This window comes from Salarias fasciatus, chromosome 11 (genome assembly GCF_902148845.1).
Source record: "Salarias fasciatus chromosome 11, fSalaFa1.1, whole genome shotgun sequence".
NCBI lineage: Eukaryota > Metazoa > Chordata > Actinopteri > Blenniiformes > Blenniidae > Salarias > Salarias fasciatus.
Window position 1 is genome coordinate 13132036 of NC_043755.1, and position 19514 is coordinate 13151549.

The following is a 19514-nucleotide window of genomic DNA, read 5'->3' on the forward strand; positions in this document are numbered from 1 at the left end:
CACACAGATTTATGTAAACACTGCAGTTTCTTGGCAACGGCACAAAGTTCAAACACGCATATGGAGGTACGAACCTAAACACAAAATAGGTTTCTGGTAAATAAGTTGCAGATATTTCCAAGAGAAAGGGAATGGAATAGGATGTCATTCACACAATACTGCAGTCATGAAATCATCCAAACCTGTGAAGAAACACAGCACAATCATTTTATGTCAAACATTTTATTTGTTGATTTTTCTTTGTCATTTGTTTTTATAAAGATCATTTACAAAAATCATGTGTTTCCTTTATTCTTCCATTGTATCCTCTCTAAAATAAGATCTGCAGTTACGGAAGAGAGCCAAGGAAGCAGGCAGAGAATTCTTTGAGACGCAGTCCTGTCTGATCAGTACTGACTATGTGAATTACGTGTTTTAAATGTGCTACTATGATTGCCAGAAAGGGGGGTGGGGGGGTGAGACCTCACATTTATGTTAATACAAGGCAGTGCGTGTGTGTTGGGATGAGTATAATGAGACCTTGAAAGATGTTTCTTTAAAAGAAAAGGCAGGAATGTTAGCTTTAAATATGCGGTGGCGAGTCTTAACAGCATTTCAGTGGTACACAGTATCATTTAGGATGCCGTTACGTTACTGGATGCTGATAAGGAGAGCAGGAAATCCTACTGCAAAACAGAAAAAAAAGGGACCTGTTACTTGCACAAGGCAGATAAATGAAAAGAGTATTTCTTCTGAAGGCACATCAATCTAAAGCCCCCCCTGCCCTCTGCATCACAAACTCAAGGGACAAGAAAAGAAACAAGACAGAGAAAGTGTCATCTTAAATATTGCACCGAGTCCTTTTCTGAAATGTGATTCTGTTCACGACTACACTCAGTTGTCTTGATAGCGCCGTGTTTACTTATGAGAGGACTGTTTATTTGCTGTCAAGCTGATAGCACATTCTCAAAAGTGACAAAACAGAGCAGTGACCCTCTGTAGATTTCTGTCATACATAAACCATTTTCCTTTCACCTGCCTCCTCTCCATCTGAATCTTTCTTTCAATATATATAGAGAAAGGAAATATTTAGTGGATAAAATGATTTTGAGAGGACATGACATTCCTTTTATCAGATGAAATGGTACACACAAATGCATAAATGTGCCACTGGCAAATGCTGGGGGCAGGTGAGTTGTAACCAGCAGCTTGGAACAAAACAGACAGGAGAAAAAAAAAATTAGAAAAGAAGATGCTGAATTCGTAAAGAAATTCTCCAAGCTTTCCACGGTCGGGAAAGTTCACTCAGGGTTTAGCTCTTGAAAACACAAAGGATCATCTTGGACTTACTGAAATGAGGTTTTTTGGAATAAAAACAAACATGATATGATGCAAAAACAATTGGGAGAAACAAAAGCTTGAATTCGTGTTCCACGGACATTCTCCAGTCAGCGTAGCACATCAGATATGTCTCTGGGACTTAAGACCAATTCAAAGGTACCTACAGAGACGCTGCTTATGAAAAGCACTCTGTAATATCTCTCTTTTACCTCAGCTGACTGAAGCGCCAACATAAAGCTGTGAACATTTCCTAACTGAACTTTTAAACAGTGGAACAAACACTTGGTGAGAACGGTCAGTTGGGTCATATTTGTAAATGAGAAGTGGAATGAAATGTTAAAGTTTGCTTGGTATGATGCAGTCAGCCTGGGTTGAAAAGCTCACTGCAGGTACGTGTCAGTCGACGCTGAACTTGTCACAGGACAGCATGGAATCAGGATTTATAGCAGGTTTTCTCAGATGTAGGACATTCACCAGCTAGAGGCTTTCAATCAGAAACCTTTATACTCCCCACTTGTTGTTACACTCATGCCCTAAAACTTGTTTCATCATGAAAATGTTTTTTTAAAAGTAATTAATAGCTCCATCCTGCTTCTGTTTCATTCTATAAAGGACCCTCCTGAAGATCTTCGACCTGCCCATCATTTTTGAGAAGTGGTCTTTAGCATTCACAGGAGAGAATACAATTACTCCAATCTCCCTGGCTTTTACTTTAGACTCAAACTGCAAGCCCAGACCCCCTTATTCAAGGCAGGGCATATCAGTCTCTGTTTTACTGGCCAGCACCCATTTCAGTCCTGATTGAACTGAGCGACTTAAGCTCTGATGAAATGTGGAGAAACGGGGAATCTCAGTCTAATTTCTGCATTTCAAACCAGTTTGAGGAGACATCTTCCCCCCAACTGAGCAAATTCAGCTGTGCAAGACATTTGAAGAAATTTTTGGTTAAAATTGGCACATGGGGATCATTTCACCTCAATAAAAACCATTTTATCACATTTTGATTAAAAATTCTGAATGCTGAACTGGAGAGTTTACTACAAAACCCGACAATGTTAATAAAGTAAATCCCAAATTATATGTATACATATATATATAAAAAAGCAGCAAGATCACGGTGCTCAGTCTGCACCATGTCTTTCTCTCAGACTCCAGATCCCAACATCACGAGATAAAACTGTGAGGCACTGTGAATGTCAGATTAACAACCCTAACTGGGATGTATGGTCTCTGTATCCGCCCCACACCCCAGTTTGTTTGAGTTAAGACATTACATAGAGAGCAGTGCTGGCCATTCATTCACTGTATAAAAAAATAGCTAAACACAATCCAAAATAGTGTTATCCTCTTCATAATTATCAATAATATTCTGTCGGCAAAAACTTTCAAGAACCTGTGCATAGAGTACAGAGCACAACAGTCAGCAGGGTTGGCGTTTGGGAGCGATCCGCCGCTGCCTGGACTCTACGGCCTCTTTAGTTCAAAGTCGAGCAGTCCAGAGTCCTCAGGCGTCCTTCAGGGGTCACTAGTCTTTGTGTTTAAAGAGGGACTTGTGTGCTCAGTCAATGTTCTCTGCACTTGTATAGGTCCGCCCCCTCACTCTTTCTTTGTCGTGTCCGGAGAGTGGGGGGGCTCAGCAGGGTTATAGCCTCTCTATGTCCCTGTATTTCTTCCGCAGTATTGACACCTGGTCTTTAAACAGGACAGGGTCCAGCCTCATCTGGGAGTGGACCAGCGGCATGGTGCCAAACCAGTTGGCAAACTTGTTCATGCAGGTCTGACGTTGGGCGAAGTGGTCCGGGTCGGCCCAGCGAGACGCCCGAGAGCTCTGGAGATGGAACATGGTGGGCGGTGATGGAGCAGCGGGAGAAAATGGTTGGGACGGGGACAGAGTAAAGGAGAATGAGATCAACAAAAACGAACAAAGCTTCAGTCAGTATATTGAACTTTCAGCCTCCTTGAAAATTATGAATGATTTTTAAACACTGGCCATATGGGAAGAAAAACAAAACTGTTCTGGTTTTTTAGTGGCACCATGCTGCATCTCCTCTCAAACTGAAAGCCTTACCTGTCCCATCATGGTCTCCTTGTACTGTTTCTTTTGCGTCACTTTGATGGGTGGTAGCTTGGACACTGACGACACCAGGAAATTCATCAAAATGTCTTCACAGTTTGACATCTGGTCCACCATGGCCTTCAGACTGGCTGGAAGGTAGGTGGTATACAAGTGGTGGTAGTATCTACGGGAGAAGCAAGAGAGTGAGCGGAGTGGACACATGATCAGAAAACAAAGAGTGGTCGCATCAATTCAAATTGAAAACCAAATCGTGTTATTACTTATGATAGATGGCAGCTCCGGTCAGCACCATGGAGTAGTCATTGGTCCATTTGGAAGTGTAGCCCCACCGCTCCTTGTTGCTGTCCCAGAAGTGGCTTCGGGCTGGATAACCCACGATGCGGTCGGGGAAACTCTGCCACACTGTGAAGGCGAAATCCACCTGGAGCCAAAGATTTTATATTTATTTTTTTTTTTTTTTGAACTTTGAGATCAATTTAAACATCTCTAAATGTTTCATTTCATTCACCGATCCTCCTACCTCTGTGGTAGAAAGCACGGTGTCTTCATCCAGACTGAGAACAGCGTCGGTGGGGATGGTGTTGTAGGGCAGAAAGCGGCTGCTTATCACCTGGTGGGATTTGCAAAACACACACGCACACTGAGACTGGCTGCTGGAAGGGAGTAAATAGCATTACCATGCAGTCCAACAGCAACTCTCGCTGTATAAACACATCCCACTTGAGCACAAGTGATACGCGGCTGCCTGACAAGCAGTGCTAATAGTCTCTTCATATCTGCTCGTGCAAGTTGTTTGATCTTGCCGCGGTAACATCAGGAGTCAGACACATATACAAGCTGACACAACACCGACGACAGCACAAATACGGTATTTAACTGATGAGCTTCAGACTACTGATACAGATCTACAGGCGGTGGAGTGTTTTTCCCTCTCTGATGAGCCCTGCCGCCTTGGGTTTTTGGGCATGTCGTTATGCTAATAACCAAATGACGAATGCTCACGGGGTGGTCTGAGATTCTAGAAATATATGCACACGGCTGGAAATGAAACTTTTAAATAGAAGGTGGATTTCTGTCAGCAGCAATAACCTTGCTGATGTTCAATGAAAAGAGGTAGCACCTCAATGCTGTATAGTGCAAACCAGGGTGTGTCTAAGTTTTTTTTTTTTTCTTGTTTGGTTAGATTTACAGACTGTTCATTTTCAGAACTCTCAATTCAAGAGAGAAACATGAAAGTATGTAAATTTGTAACTCTTGCTCTGATCCGATGATTAGGAGTCCAACACTTGCTTTTTCCTCATTTATAAATCAAAGTCAAGCCTACTAGGGCGGGACACACATCACTCTGGACATAGGTCGGTCCATTTACGTTAATGCACAGAGGAATTTTATGTGCATTTTGAGACAGTCATGAATATAATCATTTAGTTTAGAAGTTGATTTTGACTTTCTATTTGACTTAAAAATGTCCCATCTTCCTCTTGTTTTTTTTTTTCTATGACCTCCGACATGTACACAAAATCAATCTATAAAATCCTGGGTATTAAAATCAAGAGGTACGGTTAAGAAAAGAAAGTTCAAACATCTATCACATTTCAACCAGCTATAGGATCTGCTAATTGAAGCTCTCTGCATCCTAGGCAAATCATAAATCCCTTATTTGGCATTTTATGCACTCATCAGATACTGGTAGATTCCTTAAAAATTCACTTTCCGTGCTATATGAGAAGACAGCTCCATCAGAGGTATTGTTACCTTGTGACTTCATTTTGAGTTGAGTAGGAGTGCTACGCTAGTATGTGGCTGAGGCTTTTACCTTGCTTTCACCTTCGATCACAATAACTGGGACTGATGTGGCCGGCCAGCGGTGCTTGGCAGGAAGAGGCTTGTCACAGTTCCACAGCACCATCACCTGCAAAAAAGAAAAAAATAATCCTGGTAAAATCCAAGCGAAGCCCATTTTACACCAGACATGTTGCAGATCCACTGCGGCAGCTTTACGCTGTGAACTCTGCAGCGGAGCCGTGCCATTCCCCACCAGATGCATCTGCGTTGCAGAGAATTCTTTCTTTCCCCCCCCATCATTTTTAACTACATGGGCTGCTGTAGTACAGACGGACACAGGGCATTGTGGGCGTTGTAGCTGATGTTAACACTAGCGAACGGGTGATTTTCGGTGGAAGTTTGGTGCATATATTCAAAATGCAGTAAGTAGCATTACGTCACATAAAACAGTCACAAAACGTCATATAAGTATTTGTTTTTAGCAGTGTTCCTCCACTTCTTGACTGCATCATGTGTAGAAAACAGACTCGCTGTGGATCACAGTCTTGTGGCTGCGGCGCACCACGACGCAAGTAAACCACATCCAGCAGAAACACGGCCACTGATTATAGTGGGGGATATTCCTTGTCAGTCTCAAAAAACTGTAGCATATTTTGGTTCTGACTAATACAGTCAAGAAAGTATTGATTTCCAGCAGCTGTTTCATCTTGCAGTGTTTTTGTAAGAATCCAAATGACAAATAATGCAAGTTGAGACTAAAAGGTTGTGTTTTTAAAAGAAATATCTCTAAATACATAATCCCAAACTATGTCACTAAATATAATGCATATTACACATGGTTTCAAATTGTTCTGTTTTATACGACAAGTTGCCAAACCCAGGCCATCAACAATCTGGCACAAGTGAAAATGATCATTCTCAAGACAGACTATACAACAAACAAACCATGGAAGATACATCTTCTGTAAATACAACCTAAAGTTACTTAAGTGTTTGTCCCGCTTGAAAAATGAGGACAATTTCTCTTCTACTGCGCTTTTTTCATGGGGGGAAAGTAGATGTCAAAAGATAATGTCACACTGCAATGTGACGTGAAATAAAAACTGTCTCCACATTTTGTGCATCCACACGAGTTTTTATTTACAGGCAACTGAAAGCATTTCTGCCTACTGCTAGAAAGGGCTGTCAAACATAAGGTTAGTGACCCAATACCAGCCCACCTGGGAGTCCATCAAGGCCACAGTATGACACTGTCAAGAGTAAAAATGACAAACAAGGCGTAACTTCAATTAATAAGCGGGAAGAAGACTTCACAAAAGATTTGGACTTAACGTGAACGTCCGATTGAAGTGATATGCTACAATTAACGCCAGTCACTGTATCAGAGGATTTCACACAACTTTCAAAAGAGAGAAACATCAGGATCCTGATCAAGCAGCTGCAGGAAGCTCCCAACTCTGAACTGATAAAATGGAAGTCATCCCAAAAGTGTTTCAGGGTTTCTGAAAATGCTTCCTCCTACATGCCTTCCAAGGACCTCAGTAAAATAGTATTTGGAGTAACATAACTGTCAAAGACAGGGTCACAGCTGCACCATTTTCCAAGCACCAGCAGGTCACCTTCTCCCATACCATCAGAGATGACATGGTCCCTTTGATTCACGATATGAAAGACAGTACACAGACAGCAACAAGAGATGTGACAAAGCACTAATGTCACTTCAAAACTACAAATTGATTGGGGGACAAAAAAAAAAAAAAAACACACACCAAATGAGCTTTAAAAAGATCTGCTGGAACATCTCGCTTACAAGCCTGATATAAGATCTTGTCAACAGTTGCAGTTTATACCAAGTTGGAAATGAAAATAAGCCCTGAATAGACTCAAAAAGAAGTGGATGAACAACGGATGATCAACGCTGTACAATCAGACGTGTTCAAAGTCTGCGACAATCGAATGGCGGTAACCTGCAAAATGGGTCAGCACCTCGACATGTTTCAATACACTGAATGCCGGTCGCATTTTGTGGAAAATGATACCAAGCCCGATAAACTTTTCTCTCATGTCAAAGAAAACTGAAACTACTATATTCAGGACCAATTTAATATCAGCATCGATACAGAGAACAGTTAAACAATAATCCACTTCAATAGCAGAAGCCTTTACGCCAACTTTCAAATAAACTCTTTTTAGTATGAGTTCAAACGTCATTTTAAGATTATAGCAATATCAGAAACTTGGTTAAAGAGTGACTGCGGCAGTGATTTTGTTACTGAAGGGCATGAAATGTTTCACAGAAACAGAACAGTAGTGGCTTTGCTCACTCACAGGAATCTCGAGTTCAAGGTGGTGTAAACAGTGATAGATAATATATTAGAATGTATTAATGTTGAAATATTTCTGGACAAGAAGGAAAATGTCATTGTGAGTTACATTTATAGAGCTCCCAGTTCAAACAGGCTTCTTTATTGAATGGTTGGAGGAATATTGCTCAAAAGAAAATCAAAAAGTCATGTTTGTCTTCGGAGATTTTAACATTGATTTGCTCAATTCTGAAAAACACCAGAAGACATGATTTCCTAAATACGCTTCTGTTACTCAGAGAGAGAGAGAGAGAGAGAGAGAGAGAGAGAGAGAGAGAGAGAGAGAGAGAGAGAGAGAGAGAGAGAGAGAGAGAGAGAGAGAGAGAGAGAGAGAGAGAGAGAGAGCGCTAACTGCTATGCAGGCAGGCCATTCATGCCTTCAGGAGGCCCCGCCCTGTTCGCCAGGTAACTCAGCGAACTCTGCGCCGCAGAAGCAGTCTAAGAAAGGGAGAGAGACTGCAGGGACAATATCAGTTAAGCAGACATGGCACGGCATGTCATCTGCCATTGCATTTTCATCCTGCTTTACATGCTGAATATCTTCCACTCCGTGAGCCTTTCATGTGACCAACTTTATTTAACTTTCTGGAAACCTCCACAACAAAATGATAAGCTATTTGCAAAATCTGCTCCTTTTTATAAGCAGCCTCTTGGAGATTCAACAAAATCCTTAAATGAAGCCATTTTCAGACAGTACTTAGGGCACTTAAGTTATTTGCCAGTTCTCTTGCTTGAGACCAACACACCAGAGACAAAGCACAAAAACGTTTTCCACACTGCACACAAGATGAAAGGCTGCTTTAATACGGGACCATGTTCCTCTGGCTGACTGCCTAACCAATACTATCTGACTCACTCAGTCCTAGACTTCCTGCAGGCTAGTAGCGGGATAGATTAAGCACCAAGCCCAGTAACCTGGTTGACTCTTACCAAAGGCCACCGAGACAGTTCTAGAGTGCTCCAGAGAAACCGCTCTAACCATTTGTTGTACAAAAAAAAAGAAGAAAAAAAAGGGTCAATGTGGACATCGAGTGCTCCTCATTACTTGTACCTGGCAGGAATATGGCTTCTCAATTAGACTATACAGCCTTCACCAAGTCAGCAGAACAGAAAACAATCTCCTTCACAGATCATCCACCCACAAAGTCTGAAACCGGTAACTCTGTGAAACACCTGCCTTTCACACTTAATCTGGCTACACAGAACAAACTTTCCCTGAGAAACAAAGGAGAGCAACTAACTCCTACCATGACTGAGATTCAGAAAAAAAGTGTCAACCAGCATTACTGAGCCAGAGCAGAAGGTCTCATCCAGCCTACAGTCAGTTATAATTTTTTTCCTCCAACTAAACCCAACTACAGACTGAAGGTATTACATGTGGCACGCAGGTCATGACTGACTTTGAACTCTAACCTTAACCCTCCACCTACTCATTCCCAACGCTGCAGTACAGCTAACAGGCCATAACCTGCACTGTCATGAGCACAATTCTGACTCCGCTGGTAAGAACAGAGGATGGGGACTTTGCATTAATATAACTGGTGCATGAATGGCTGCTGTTCGAACTTAGAAAGGTCTATACACGACAGAGACAGCCTCTATTTGCCATGAGAGTTCAATGTGGTGGTCATAACAGCAGTTTAAATCCCACCTGATGCTGACGTCATCAACAAGCAGATGCGAAATAACCCAGATTGAGCCTTTGTTGCTGTTGGGGATTTTAATAAATCCTGCCTAAAGACTGCACTTCCCAGATTCATAAAATATGTAATGTCCAACAACAGGTGAGAACGCTTTAGATATTGTAACCTAAGCTGGACCCAACGGCGTGCTTGGAATAGCGCTTTATGCCTATACAGACCAGCTGATAGAAGGCTGATAAGGACCTCCAATTTATCCATATCAATGGCTGAAGTACCATCCTGTCAAAAGGCAACAACCATTATCCCAGTGGCCAAGCCCACAGCCATCAAAGACCCCAATGAGCCGTGACGTTGACGATGAAGTGCGTTCATTGAAATGTTTGTTCTCCAGCACCTCAAAGAATGTCTCTCCCAGAACTTTGACCCATTCCAATTTGTCTATAGGGCAACCAATCCACAGAGGACACCATTGCAACAGCACACACATCTCTAAGCCACTCGGAGTTCTATAAAGACTTCAAGACCAAGGTGGAGCAGATCCTGAAAGATGCAGAAAGCACTGCCATTAAATCAGAGGGTTGGACATCGAGAGGTACACAAAGCTATGTCACAGTTAAGGCCCACACAATCAACAATGCCTGGAAAATGAAAAGACAACCAAACCATGGGAACCCTACTGGAACTGATAATGCACATAATATGGAAGTGAACATGAGCGAGGCAGAATTGGAGCTGCACATTAAATGCTTTCCGCACACTATAAACCTTGTAAACCTAGCTGGCCTCGGTGTTCCCCGCGTCACTCTTGGGTGGGTAAGACGTGGCTGCTTTTTTCCCCCTGATCGGAGTTTAACAGCTACCGTGGTGTTAATGTCCAAACAGAAGCAGCTACAACCACCGCCACGCAAGTTATTCATAGACGTTGCGACGCAATGGAACAGCACTTTGGATATTTGCTGGCACGTTACCTCGAGCAGCAAGTTGCCATAGCAGCAGCTCTCACCCACCTAGGGATGAGACAATATACCCAAAATATTGATACACTTCACGGCTGTCATGGCAGAGATCCCGAAGATCTAGTGAAGCTGCTGCATCTTTTCAAAACTGTCACCACAGGGTTGTTTGAGGAAAAAAGTCCCACAGTGTCTATCACCACGCCACTGAAGAGCCTGACACCAAACGATGGCAATTCCACCACTTTGGCCAACACAAAGACTGTAATTCTCAGGATATTGCTGACAGATGCAGTGAGGATGCACACAACTATCTGCTGGCGAGCACTGCACTGGATCCAAGGTTCTGGACTCTACCTCAGCTAGACCACGGCCAGCGAGAGGCCGTCTTCTTGAGAGTACAGAACAAGAAGAAACAGTTGCAGAAAAATCAGGTATACGTATATGTATCATTTTAAATTGTCTTCTGTATTTTTTTTGTGTGTATGTGTAACACTCAAATTACTCAATGTATATTCCCATTAACAGATTTTTGGATTCATACAGTGCGTGTTAGAAACATGAGCGCATCAGAGGGAGTGTGTGTGCTGAGAGGGAGAGGAGGGCTGCTGCTTATTAAATTTAACACCAGTGTTTCATCTGTTTAAAGAGTGCAGTTTAGGAGAGGGAAGAAGAGGCAGCAGGAGGAGCTCACTGTTCCACACACTGAAGAGAGAAGTCTGTGAGAGCAGAGCCCAAAGTGACAGAACCTGCTCCCAAAAAAACAGCGCTTGAGGACCTGCTGGGGAACCCGGTCTCTACCGAGCCAGAGCAGTCCAACAGATCAGAGCAGGCTGAGAGGGAAATTGAAGAGTACAAAAGAGAGACCTCTATCTGTCTCAGTAGCTGCCTTCTGAAGTGGTGGCGAGAAAACAGCTCGAGATATCCTTAGCTTTCTCACCTTGCCAACGCGTACCTTTCTGTTCCTGCTACCTCTGTTCCAAGTGAGCATGCATTTTCAACAGCAGCAGACATAGTTAGTGCCCAACGGTCTCAACTTCTGCCGTACAATATGGACAATAGCTTAGCCTGGGCTGCGTAGTTAGCCACAGCTACAGAGTTGTGACAGTGCTCATTCAGTTTCGTCATTTTATTTCCAGTAGTCATCTCTGTATTGGTTGTTTTCGTCAACAGCAGCAGTATTCAAATGTTGAGGTAAACTTAAAAGGAAAAAAAAAAAAAAAACTAGCAGCAGTATTTAAATGTTGCAGTAAATAAAAAAAAAAAAAACTGACAGAAAAATCTACCCAGTTTCACCTTTCACACCACGCAGTGTTTCGTGATGTGAATCATTTTTCTCAGTTTCATAAAGGCGCTCCACTGAGCCTCTCCTCTCAGGCAAGCGTCAAACGTGTTTTCATTGCGCTGTGTCGAGTCTTACCTGAGCACAATACTGGGATTTGGCCACGGCCACAAGCAGCTTCATCACTGGCTGGGACTGAGAGACGAGCGGGGTGACCACATGGATTATCGCGGTAAATTTAGGGTATGGCTTTACACCTGAAAATAAAACCAAACAATAAAACATACAAATGTTAATAAACCGGACAAACTTAACAATATGACATTCAATTATGAGAAGAGTCTTTTACCAGGGGCTTTATTGAAAATAGGTCACAAAATGGGCTGATGTTCAGCGTTTAATAATTAGCTCTTGTCTCTGCTAATCATTAGGGTGATCTTATACTGCAGTATGGTAATTAGAAGTTTCAGCATTACATAAAGATCTTCGAATCAAAAGTGAATTAAACTTTAATAAGCAATACATTTGACAGCTAAGCACATGTGTAAACTTCTATATAATCAGTTTAAGCTGTGTTTACTTGAAACACATCATAGCTGGATACGTCTAATTAGGTTTACAAAGGAAAAGGTGACAATTAACTGAATCCCAGTGTCAACAACAAGTCACGTATGTGTCCAATTAAGCAGATATTTGACATGGTAGGTCTAATTGGTGCCTTTCAGCGACAAATCAGGAAAAAAATAAACATATATTACAAAGCTTGTCAGGGATTTGCAGGTTTAACAGCTGCTGCACACCAGCTGTTTGCCTGTTTATTCACAAGTAGAAATGGGTGAAACAGATCATGGGGTGTGTCACAAATATGCCTCTTAGTGTGCGTATGATTCACTCACTGACCTAGCTTAGAGTAGTAGAAGGGAAAATCTCTCAGGTATGTGGAGTACTGAGGCAGCGTAAAAAGACCTCCAGGAAGACTGTTCCACATGAGGCTACTCCTTGAAGTGTGCCGAAGCACCCGGTCCTGGATGATCTGCGAGAGGGAAGGACAAAAATCACAGTTTCAACACACTTCGGAAGTTGATCAAGACATCTGAGCAATAATCCACATTTCTTCTCAACCCAGAGAAGAGAGGGGGCTGCAAGACTACAATCACACTGAGGACGTTTCAAAGAGACAATTACATGTTGCTGTGGAACAAGGGTAAACTTAAAAAAAAAAGGAATCAAAAACAGTGTTGAGGTCAGATGTCATGTCCATTTACTACAAGATGAACCGTTATTATGCTCTTCCAATGTGGTGTTCAGAAACTAAGTCCAGTCTCAGATCTGCCACTTCTCAACATTTCTCAACAATAACTCTTCCCTTTAAACAAACAAAACAAAAAAAAGCATCTCAGACGATAAATCAGACTGGAAACAGGCTTTTTTTCTATCAATATGCTGTCATGTCTTCTGAGAGAAGGCTTTCATCTCATTATTTTTTGTTTCATTGCATTCTTCAAGATAGAATATTCTTAATTGTTTTACATAAATTGTCTTTCACCTGCCTGTTTACATTATACCAAAGCAAAATTCATATCACTTCAGTGTTGCATGTATGAAAAACTGTTATTTCTCAATGCAATTTTTGGATTCAGTGATGGTTGGACTCCTACACAGCGAGAGGACACCTCGATAAAATATTCAGCATTCCCACCGTCTACGGTGAAGACACAGATCAAAGTAAACCATGTTTACTTCTTTTACAGCTTGAAGTCACAGACTGATGCCTGGGGTTCACCTTTTCCATGTTTGCAGTAAAATATCTTCAATATACAGACGGTGGAAACTCACCAGGAGAGTTGAGCTGGAGCCAAAACACAACTGACCACATGCTGTAGTACGGTATACTGATACCCAGAGTAAACACATCTGAGATCAGCTTCTCACTGCGGTAACTCAACCGTGCTGACAGAGAAATTCCAGCTCTGCCTTCCCGTGCTCAGACTCCCTGCCTCATCTTAGGAGAGCAGCTAATGGTGTCCACTGCAGTCCGCGATAAGGCTCCCATATAATAAAATGGAGACAGCGCCTTGATAAGCAGAAGTACTCCATTCGTCATTCCAATAGTTTACCAGCAGTGCATTCGCCACTTTGATAAATTTAGACATTTTAGCAGACCGAGCAAGTAAATTTGAGGATGAGTTAATTCTGGATCACATTTGAAAATGCATATTTAAATAAATTAAAAAAAAAAAAAAAAAAAAAAAAAAAAAAAACTGCCTTGCTTAGAAATCAGTCAGGCAGGTTTTTGTCTGCTTCTCTTATCTTTCTTCCCCCCCCCCCCCCCCCCCCCCCCCCATTTCTTTCTGTTCTCGTCTCGCCTGTTTGTAATTCTAGCCCAGGAGCAGCGTGATGGCCTGCTACAGGAAGAATACACATAAATGGACTCTGACAGGAGCAAGCTACTAAAATGATTGATAGCTGAGCCACAGCAGGATGCGGCCAAAAGAACATGACAGCCGTGTATGACAATATAGATCATCCTTCTCCATTTTCACTCTTGTCTGGAATAGAGTCACTGTAAATAATGACGGTGAAGTCTGCACATACGCAGCCTGCCCTTGAAATATCTCAGCATGGAGAAGATAACGACTATAATGTAAATTATGTAAGGTCGCTCCCAACAGATTTCTTTCATGCTGATTAAACATTTATCCAGCATTTTCCAAGCATTCTTTCGTGTTACTGAAACATTAGTTTCATTACATACAGTGGAAAAAAAAATCATTACATAGTCTTTTGTGCGTGGTGTAAATGTGACATCGACAGCGATATGCATGGAGACATGTGTAAGTCAACGCAATGCCCCCTGTGGGTTTGTGTGTGGTTACCTCCAGCGTGGTCAGGACGATCTTCTCCACGGAGTTGAAGTAAGCCTCCCACAGGAACTGGGTCTGCTGTCTCAGGGACAGGATTTTATCCTGGTGGATGGAACGTACTGTTGAGGGGATCTGCAACAAAATGTAAGACAGGTTCACTGGTTTATGTCGTGCAGACAAAAGGAAAACAGGATCAGTAAACCTTATACAACAGGTGAGCATTAGCTGCCATTTAAATTCAACCTGAAAGTTTTTTTCAACAAAATAAAGACGTAATGATAAAAACAAAATGTGTGACTTGATGTTTCAGATAGAAGAGACACTCGTTTATATAGACAATAAGGCAAAAAATGTAAAGCATCTTGACTTTACTTGACGTTTTATTTTTCTCTGACCATCCTTTAGTTTTAGCTCACTCCTTTTAACCAACAAATATACTTTATCCTGTTTGCCTTCAAAAAGCTCCTTGTTACTACAGTGTTGCAGTAAAAGGATTAGAGGCTTTCAACACCGATGGCGAAGTAATTGACAAATTTAGGAGTCATTAAATACCACAACAACATTTATTAAATGTACACGTTTCGCTTTAAAATTAAAGTATTATTATATTACATAAAACACTATGAATTCCACAATTGCTTCATATCAAATTATATATATTTTTTCTTTTATTAAAAACAGTGAGTCCAAATAAAAATTATGATACGAGTTGAATCTGGACCTGTCATTGTTGGTGAGCTATAAAGTTGACGTAAACAAACCAACTATACACATTACAATAAAAATAGTTATCACTGTGTGTGCATAAATAAGCAACAATTTAAAATTGACCAGTTTACTTCTGTATGTGAGAAGAAAACTTTTAACTGAATAAATTGATCCTTTAACAATCACCAAATATTTCTGTGCAAGTACCTGCAGGCCTACATAAACTACATCAGTGTGTTTGACCACTGCTGAAATCTTCCTGAGCGATATGAAGTGCGGATATTCATGGGTAACTCGCACGGATAACTGGGCTCGTGTCAGTGTCGAGCAGAGAGATTCAGCTGATGAAACCGTGTTCGCTCTCTTTCTTTCATGTTTCGACTGGGCCGACCTGTAATAGCAGCCTTTCATCCCCGATCACAGCCGCTGTATTCCAGTCGATGATCTCCGAGAAGGGAAGCTCCCAGCCGTTACTGAGCATCACTGGCACACAAGCAGCCTGCAGGAGGGACAGCATACAGAGAAACAAAACGCATGTCTGTTGAACAAGACAAACCCAAGAAAACAACCTGCGGGACTCATTATATTAACAATAAAGGCTTTCAGTCTGTGGTATGCAGTTGAATAAATCTTGAATAACCATTAATTCTATGGGCAACATTAAAATGAGATTATTGTCCAATCAAATCAAGCCGTTTAGACAACAGGATGAGCGCACTCAACGGCAGCAGCACCTGGATGAACGACTCTCAAATTGATGAGGCAGCACAGCTTCATGAAAATGATCAATATAATAAGTGGTGTGGAAAAGCATGCGAGAATTAATCTTCTGATGGAGTCTCAGAGATTAATGAAATTGCACTAAAGTGTTTGCATGTCCTTGTGTGCCCACTCACCCATTCGCCTGTGCGTGCACAAACACGGCTGTGTTTGTTTGTTTGCTTGTGTGAGTAAGAGCTGCACAACACAGAATCCTACCAGCAGTAAAGGACCCCCTTAATCCTTTAAGCAGGGTACCTTTCACCGATTGGTCAAAGCACAAACCGTACACACAGACACGTCAGGCCGCAAACATTCCTGTATCAGTGCTGCAGAGCTCGTCTAATCTCTTCGGTGTCATTAGTGAAGGAGGCAACCCGCTGGGAAGCTACTGTGCTTTACCTATGTATTCACACAGGGCAAATCAGCTTGAGAGCACTGTGGTTAACTGCATTTGCAAATGCAGAAGTCATGACCCTTTGACCTGTCGCATAACTTCTGCACTTCACAGCTCACTGCAACGCTTCTCAAATGGCTATTCGGGGGAGAAAAGAAAAAAAAAATCACAGATCGACTGTATTCATTCTGCGCATCTTCTCTCAGATGCAATGCCTTGTGAGTTGACGGGCACACTCGTGCCTCTCGGCCATGCAGCAGCCGTACGCAGCAGTAAACCTCTGCATACCAACTGAAGCCCAGCCGCACTGCTGCTTCCTGTGTCGATCTGGTCATCAGTCCACTGCTTCACTTTGGCTGACTCCTCGCTCCCCTGTGGTGTAATTATTTTTGCTCTTTTTTTTATTCCCTACTGAGGCACTGCCCGTCTCCTGTTGTAAACTCTGAAGCCATCGTTCTTATTTGACAAAAACATCTCTGCTCTTCTACTATTTCCTCTGCTTGCTTTAGCAGCGCCTCTGTTTACAGAGTCTGACACACACATCACTCAAACAAAGAAAATAGTAAAGCTTATGGCTGATTGTCATTTTTTCGTAACATGAATAATGGCTTCTTCCCACCTGTTTTGGTTATTACGACAGGACGCCACAATGGAAGAAATAACTGCTAATTCTAATAAACCACTAAAAATAGCACAAACACATTCAGTTTGAAGTAGGATCCTTTGTTTACTGTAAAGTCTCAGCACCTTGTTTGAACGCTACCACGCTGTTTTCCTTCAAAGATTTCTTTAACGGGGTCAGAAAAGGTGTCTGAAACTCATCGGAACAATTTGTGTCGTTGAAAAGCAGCCAGCCATCGACAATGTATGGAGCTGACTTGGTTATCGTGAGGGATTTGTTTGAGTATTGAAATTCATTAAGATATTTAAGTTCATGTACGACATGAAAAAGTGTAGTGAAAAAAATATTTGATATCAGATCAGAAATGTTCGAAACATGATGAACAGCACAATTTTCAACAGGACAGTTCATCTATTGTGATGACTACTGAAGCATGTGGGCGTAGCAAGTCAAAGAAATGGAAAAATCAGAGGATTGAGGAAAAAAAAGACAAGGGAAACAAGATGGCAGGAACAGCAGCGAGGACACTGAGCCAGAGGAAGCTTAAATATTACCAGCTGCACAGTGCTAAAATTACTGGAAGTGGATGTTTATAAGCCAGAGGAAGAACCTCCGTCATACGATTGTCCCAATATCAAGCAATGACCGATGGCTTCACTGCCTGCTCATACGATTTCCAGACTCACACATTTCTCCTCGCGGTCCAACTTGTACCTGAAGTGTCATGTTCGGCTGCTTGTCGCGGTTTGCTGAATACGTCTCTTATTCAACCAAGTGAGCAACCTGAGATCTAAGGAACTTGGAAATACGAGTTTATGTAGGGCAGCTTCTCGCTGGAGCTAAATCAGGCACAAATTCCTCAAGAATATGAATAATTTACTCTGCATTTTCTACATAGCTATAGTACGCCCACTGAAACTGACTAACGTCTAATAATAACAACCGAGGCCAGCAGTAATAAATAACATCTGTGTGTGAGTCACTGACCTGCAAAGCCTCTAAAAAGCGAAAGGACCCCAGTCGTCGTCCTCGAGGAACCAGGCAGAACGTGGAGTTGTACAGCATCTCTCTGTAGTCGTATCTGCAGAATAACAGGAAACAGCAAAGGAAATGAGAAGCACATTACGATGAGCTCATACATTTAACTGAAGACATCAACAGTAACACAAAGTATTGGTGTTTTAAGGTAAATTATTGCAGACATGACAGATTTATGAAGGAGCAATCGAGAAATGTCTTGGGCCTTGAGAACACGACACAAAAATCTATGCTTAATGTTAGTGAAGGCACAGAAATGCAAAATAACCTCATTTTAACAATGAAATACCTGGAAAGTGCTTGTAATTCCAGGAAAAATCCTGTTCTTTGATGTGAACTTTTTTCCCTCTTTCCCTCTCGCCACCTATATTTAAACCCCTTTGCCCTCTCACCCGCACATCTAAACATCACTGGCTTTTCCTCCATCCAATCTAAGCCTCAGTCAGCACTTGCTTGGATTAAGGAGCTGCTTGGAATTCCTTCGGTGTCAACGTTACGTGTGTGCCGGAGAGAGTGCGAAAATGTGTGCCTTTTTTCTTCTTGTGCACTAGGTTGGGTTTCATGAAGGAGGACGAGAAAAGCGTCTTTTCTTCAACATTTTTCATGGCAAAATCTGGGGAGAATCTTGGAACCCAAACTTTACATTCACGAGAATACAAACATGTATGACGTGGCTCATGAAAGCTTGGAAAAAATTATGAAATTGTATTCCATCTGTGCCTGAGGTGATTTTCCACGACCTTTCTGTATAGAATGTCTATGAACTGATTTGTTAAATGCCTAAGGCTTGACTCCTGTGTGCTCTATTAAGAGTGCAGCAAAGTGTCAATAAAAAAAAAAAAGGGTGAAGTCTTGTACGGGCCTGATCTATCAGCTCAATTACTCCAACTCTTTGGGTCTGTGCACAGCGAAGACACACATCATGTTCAACTGGGAAAAGCTGAGCACAAACACACCGATGCACCGGCAGAAACATGAACTGCATTCCAAGTAACAAAAAATAGATCTAGTGAGGGCTTTAATATTAATGTGGGCTCATTTTAATCAAGCCACGAGCTGAGAAAAGGAGAGAAGGCCAATTTAAGGCTCGGGGCTATCTTTAGAAATTACCATACAAATGACCATTTGGCCCATCCAGTGCAATAACCATTTACAGGTAAACCATCAAACCCAAGACCTGGTATTATTGAAGTTTTCTAAAAAGCACTCAATTACAGCTGATGTGTATTTGGGGGATTTGTCAAGTAAAAATGGATGGTAGTAGTCATATTTTTTTTTTAAATGCAACATCAAATGTGCAAAAGCAGAACCAATGCTGAGAGTACAAAATTGGATCAAACCAGGAAATCCACACAGTATATGTGATTAGGGGTTTTTTTTATGTTCCAATGTGTTGTTCGAATCTAATATTCATTAATGAGTTTCTGGCATTACCGATGTTCTTGTTTGCCTTTAGTTTAAAAAAGGGAAACGGTGTTTTTAGGATTCATTATAATACACACAAGATCCAACACGGGAGGAAAAAAAAAAGCATGTGAAGCATATGGAAACACACAGCACCTCCTAATGAGATATAAATATTGACAACAGTTTTACATGAGCAAATATTACATTTGCAGTGCTATGGAACATTATTAGTCTCCCAGAACTAATTGAAGCCAGAAATATTCTTACATATTTTGAGCATTCAGCATGTTTACTTT

At 41.7% G+C, this 19514-nt stretch overlaps 1 protein-coding gene across 1 annotated transcript in view; it reads right to left on the reverse strand.

Moving 5' to 3' along the window:
* Positions 1-206: 206 nt before the first annotated feature.
* Positions 207-19514, reverse strand: part of LOC115396489 (exostosin-1a-like) — a 41906-nt gene continuing 22598 nt past the window's right edge. Inside the window, exons 2-11 of the mRNA XM_030102375.1 lie at positions 17761-17854; positions 15387-15494; positions 14300-14419; positions 12324-12456; positions 11562-11680; positions 5214-5309; positions 3918-4007; positions 3658-3818; positions 3389-3560; positions 207-3148 (exon numbers count right to left, since the gene is read on the reverse strand). Of these exons, the coding sequence (XP_029958235.1) occupies positions 2963-3148; positions 3389-3560; positions 3658-3818; positions 3918-4007; positions 5214-5309; positions 11562-11680; positions 12324-12456; positions 14300-14419; positions 15387-15494; positions 17761-17854 (1279 nt within the window). The 3' untranslated portion in view covers positions 207-2962. The remainder of the gene's footprint in view (positions 3149-3388; positions 3561-3657; positions 3819-3917; positions 4008-5213; positions 5310-11561; positions 11681-12323; positions 12457-14299; positions 14420-15386; positions 15495-17760; positions 17855-19514) is intronic.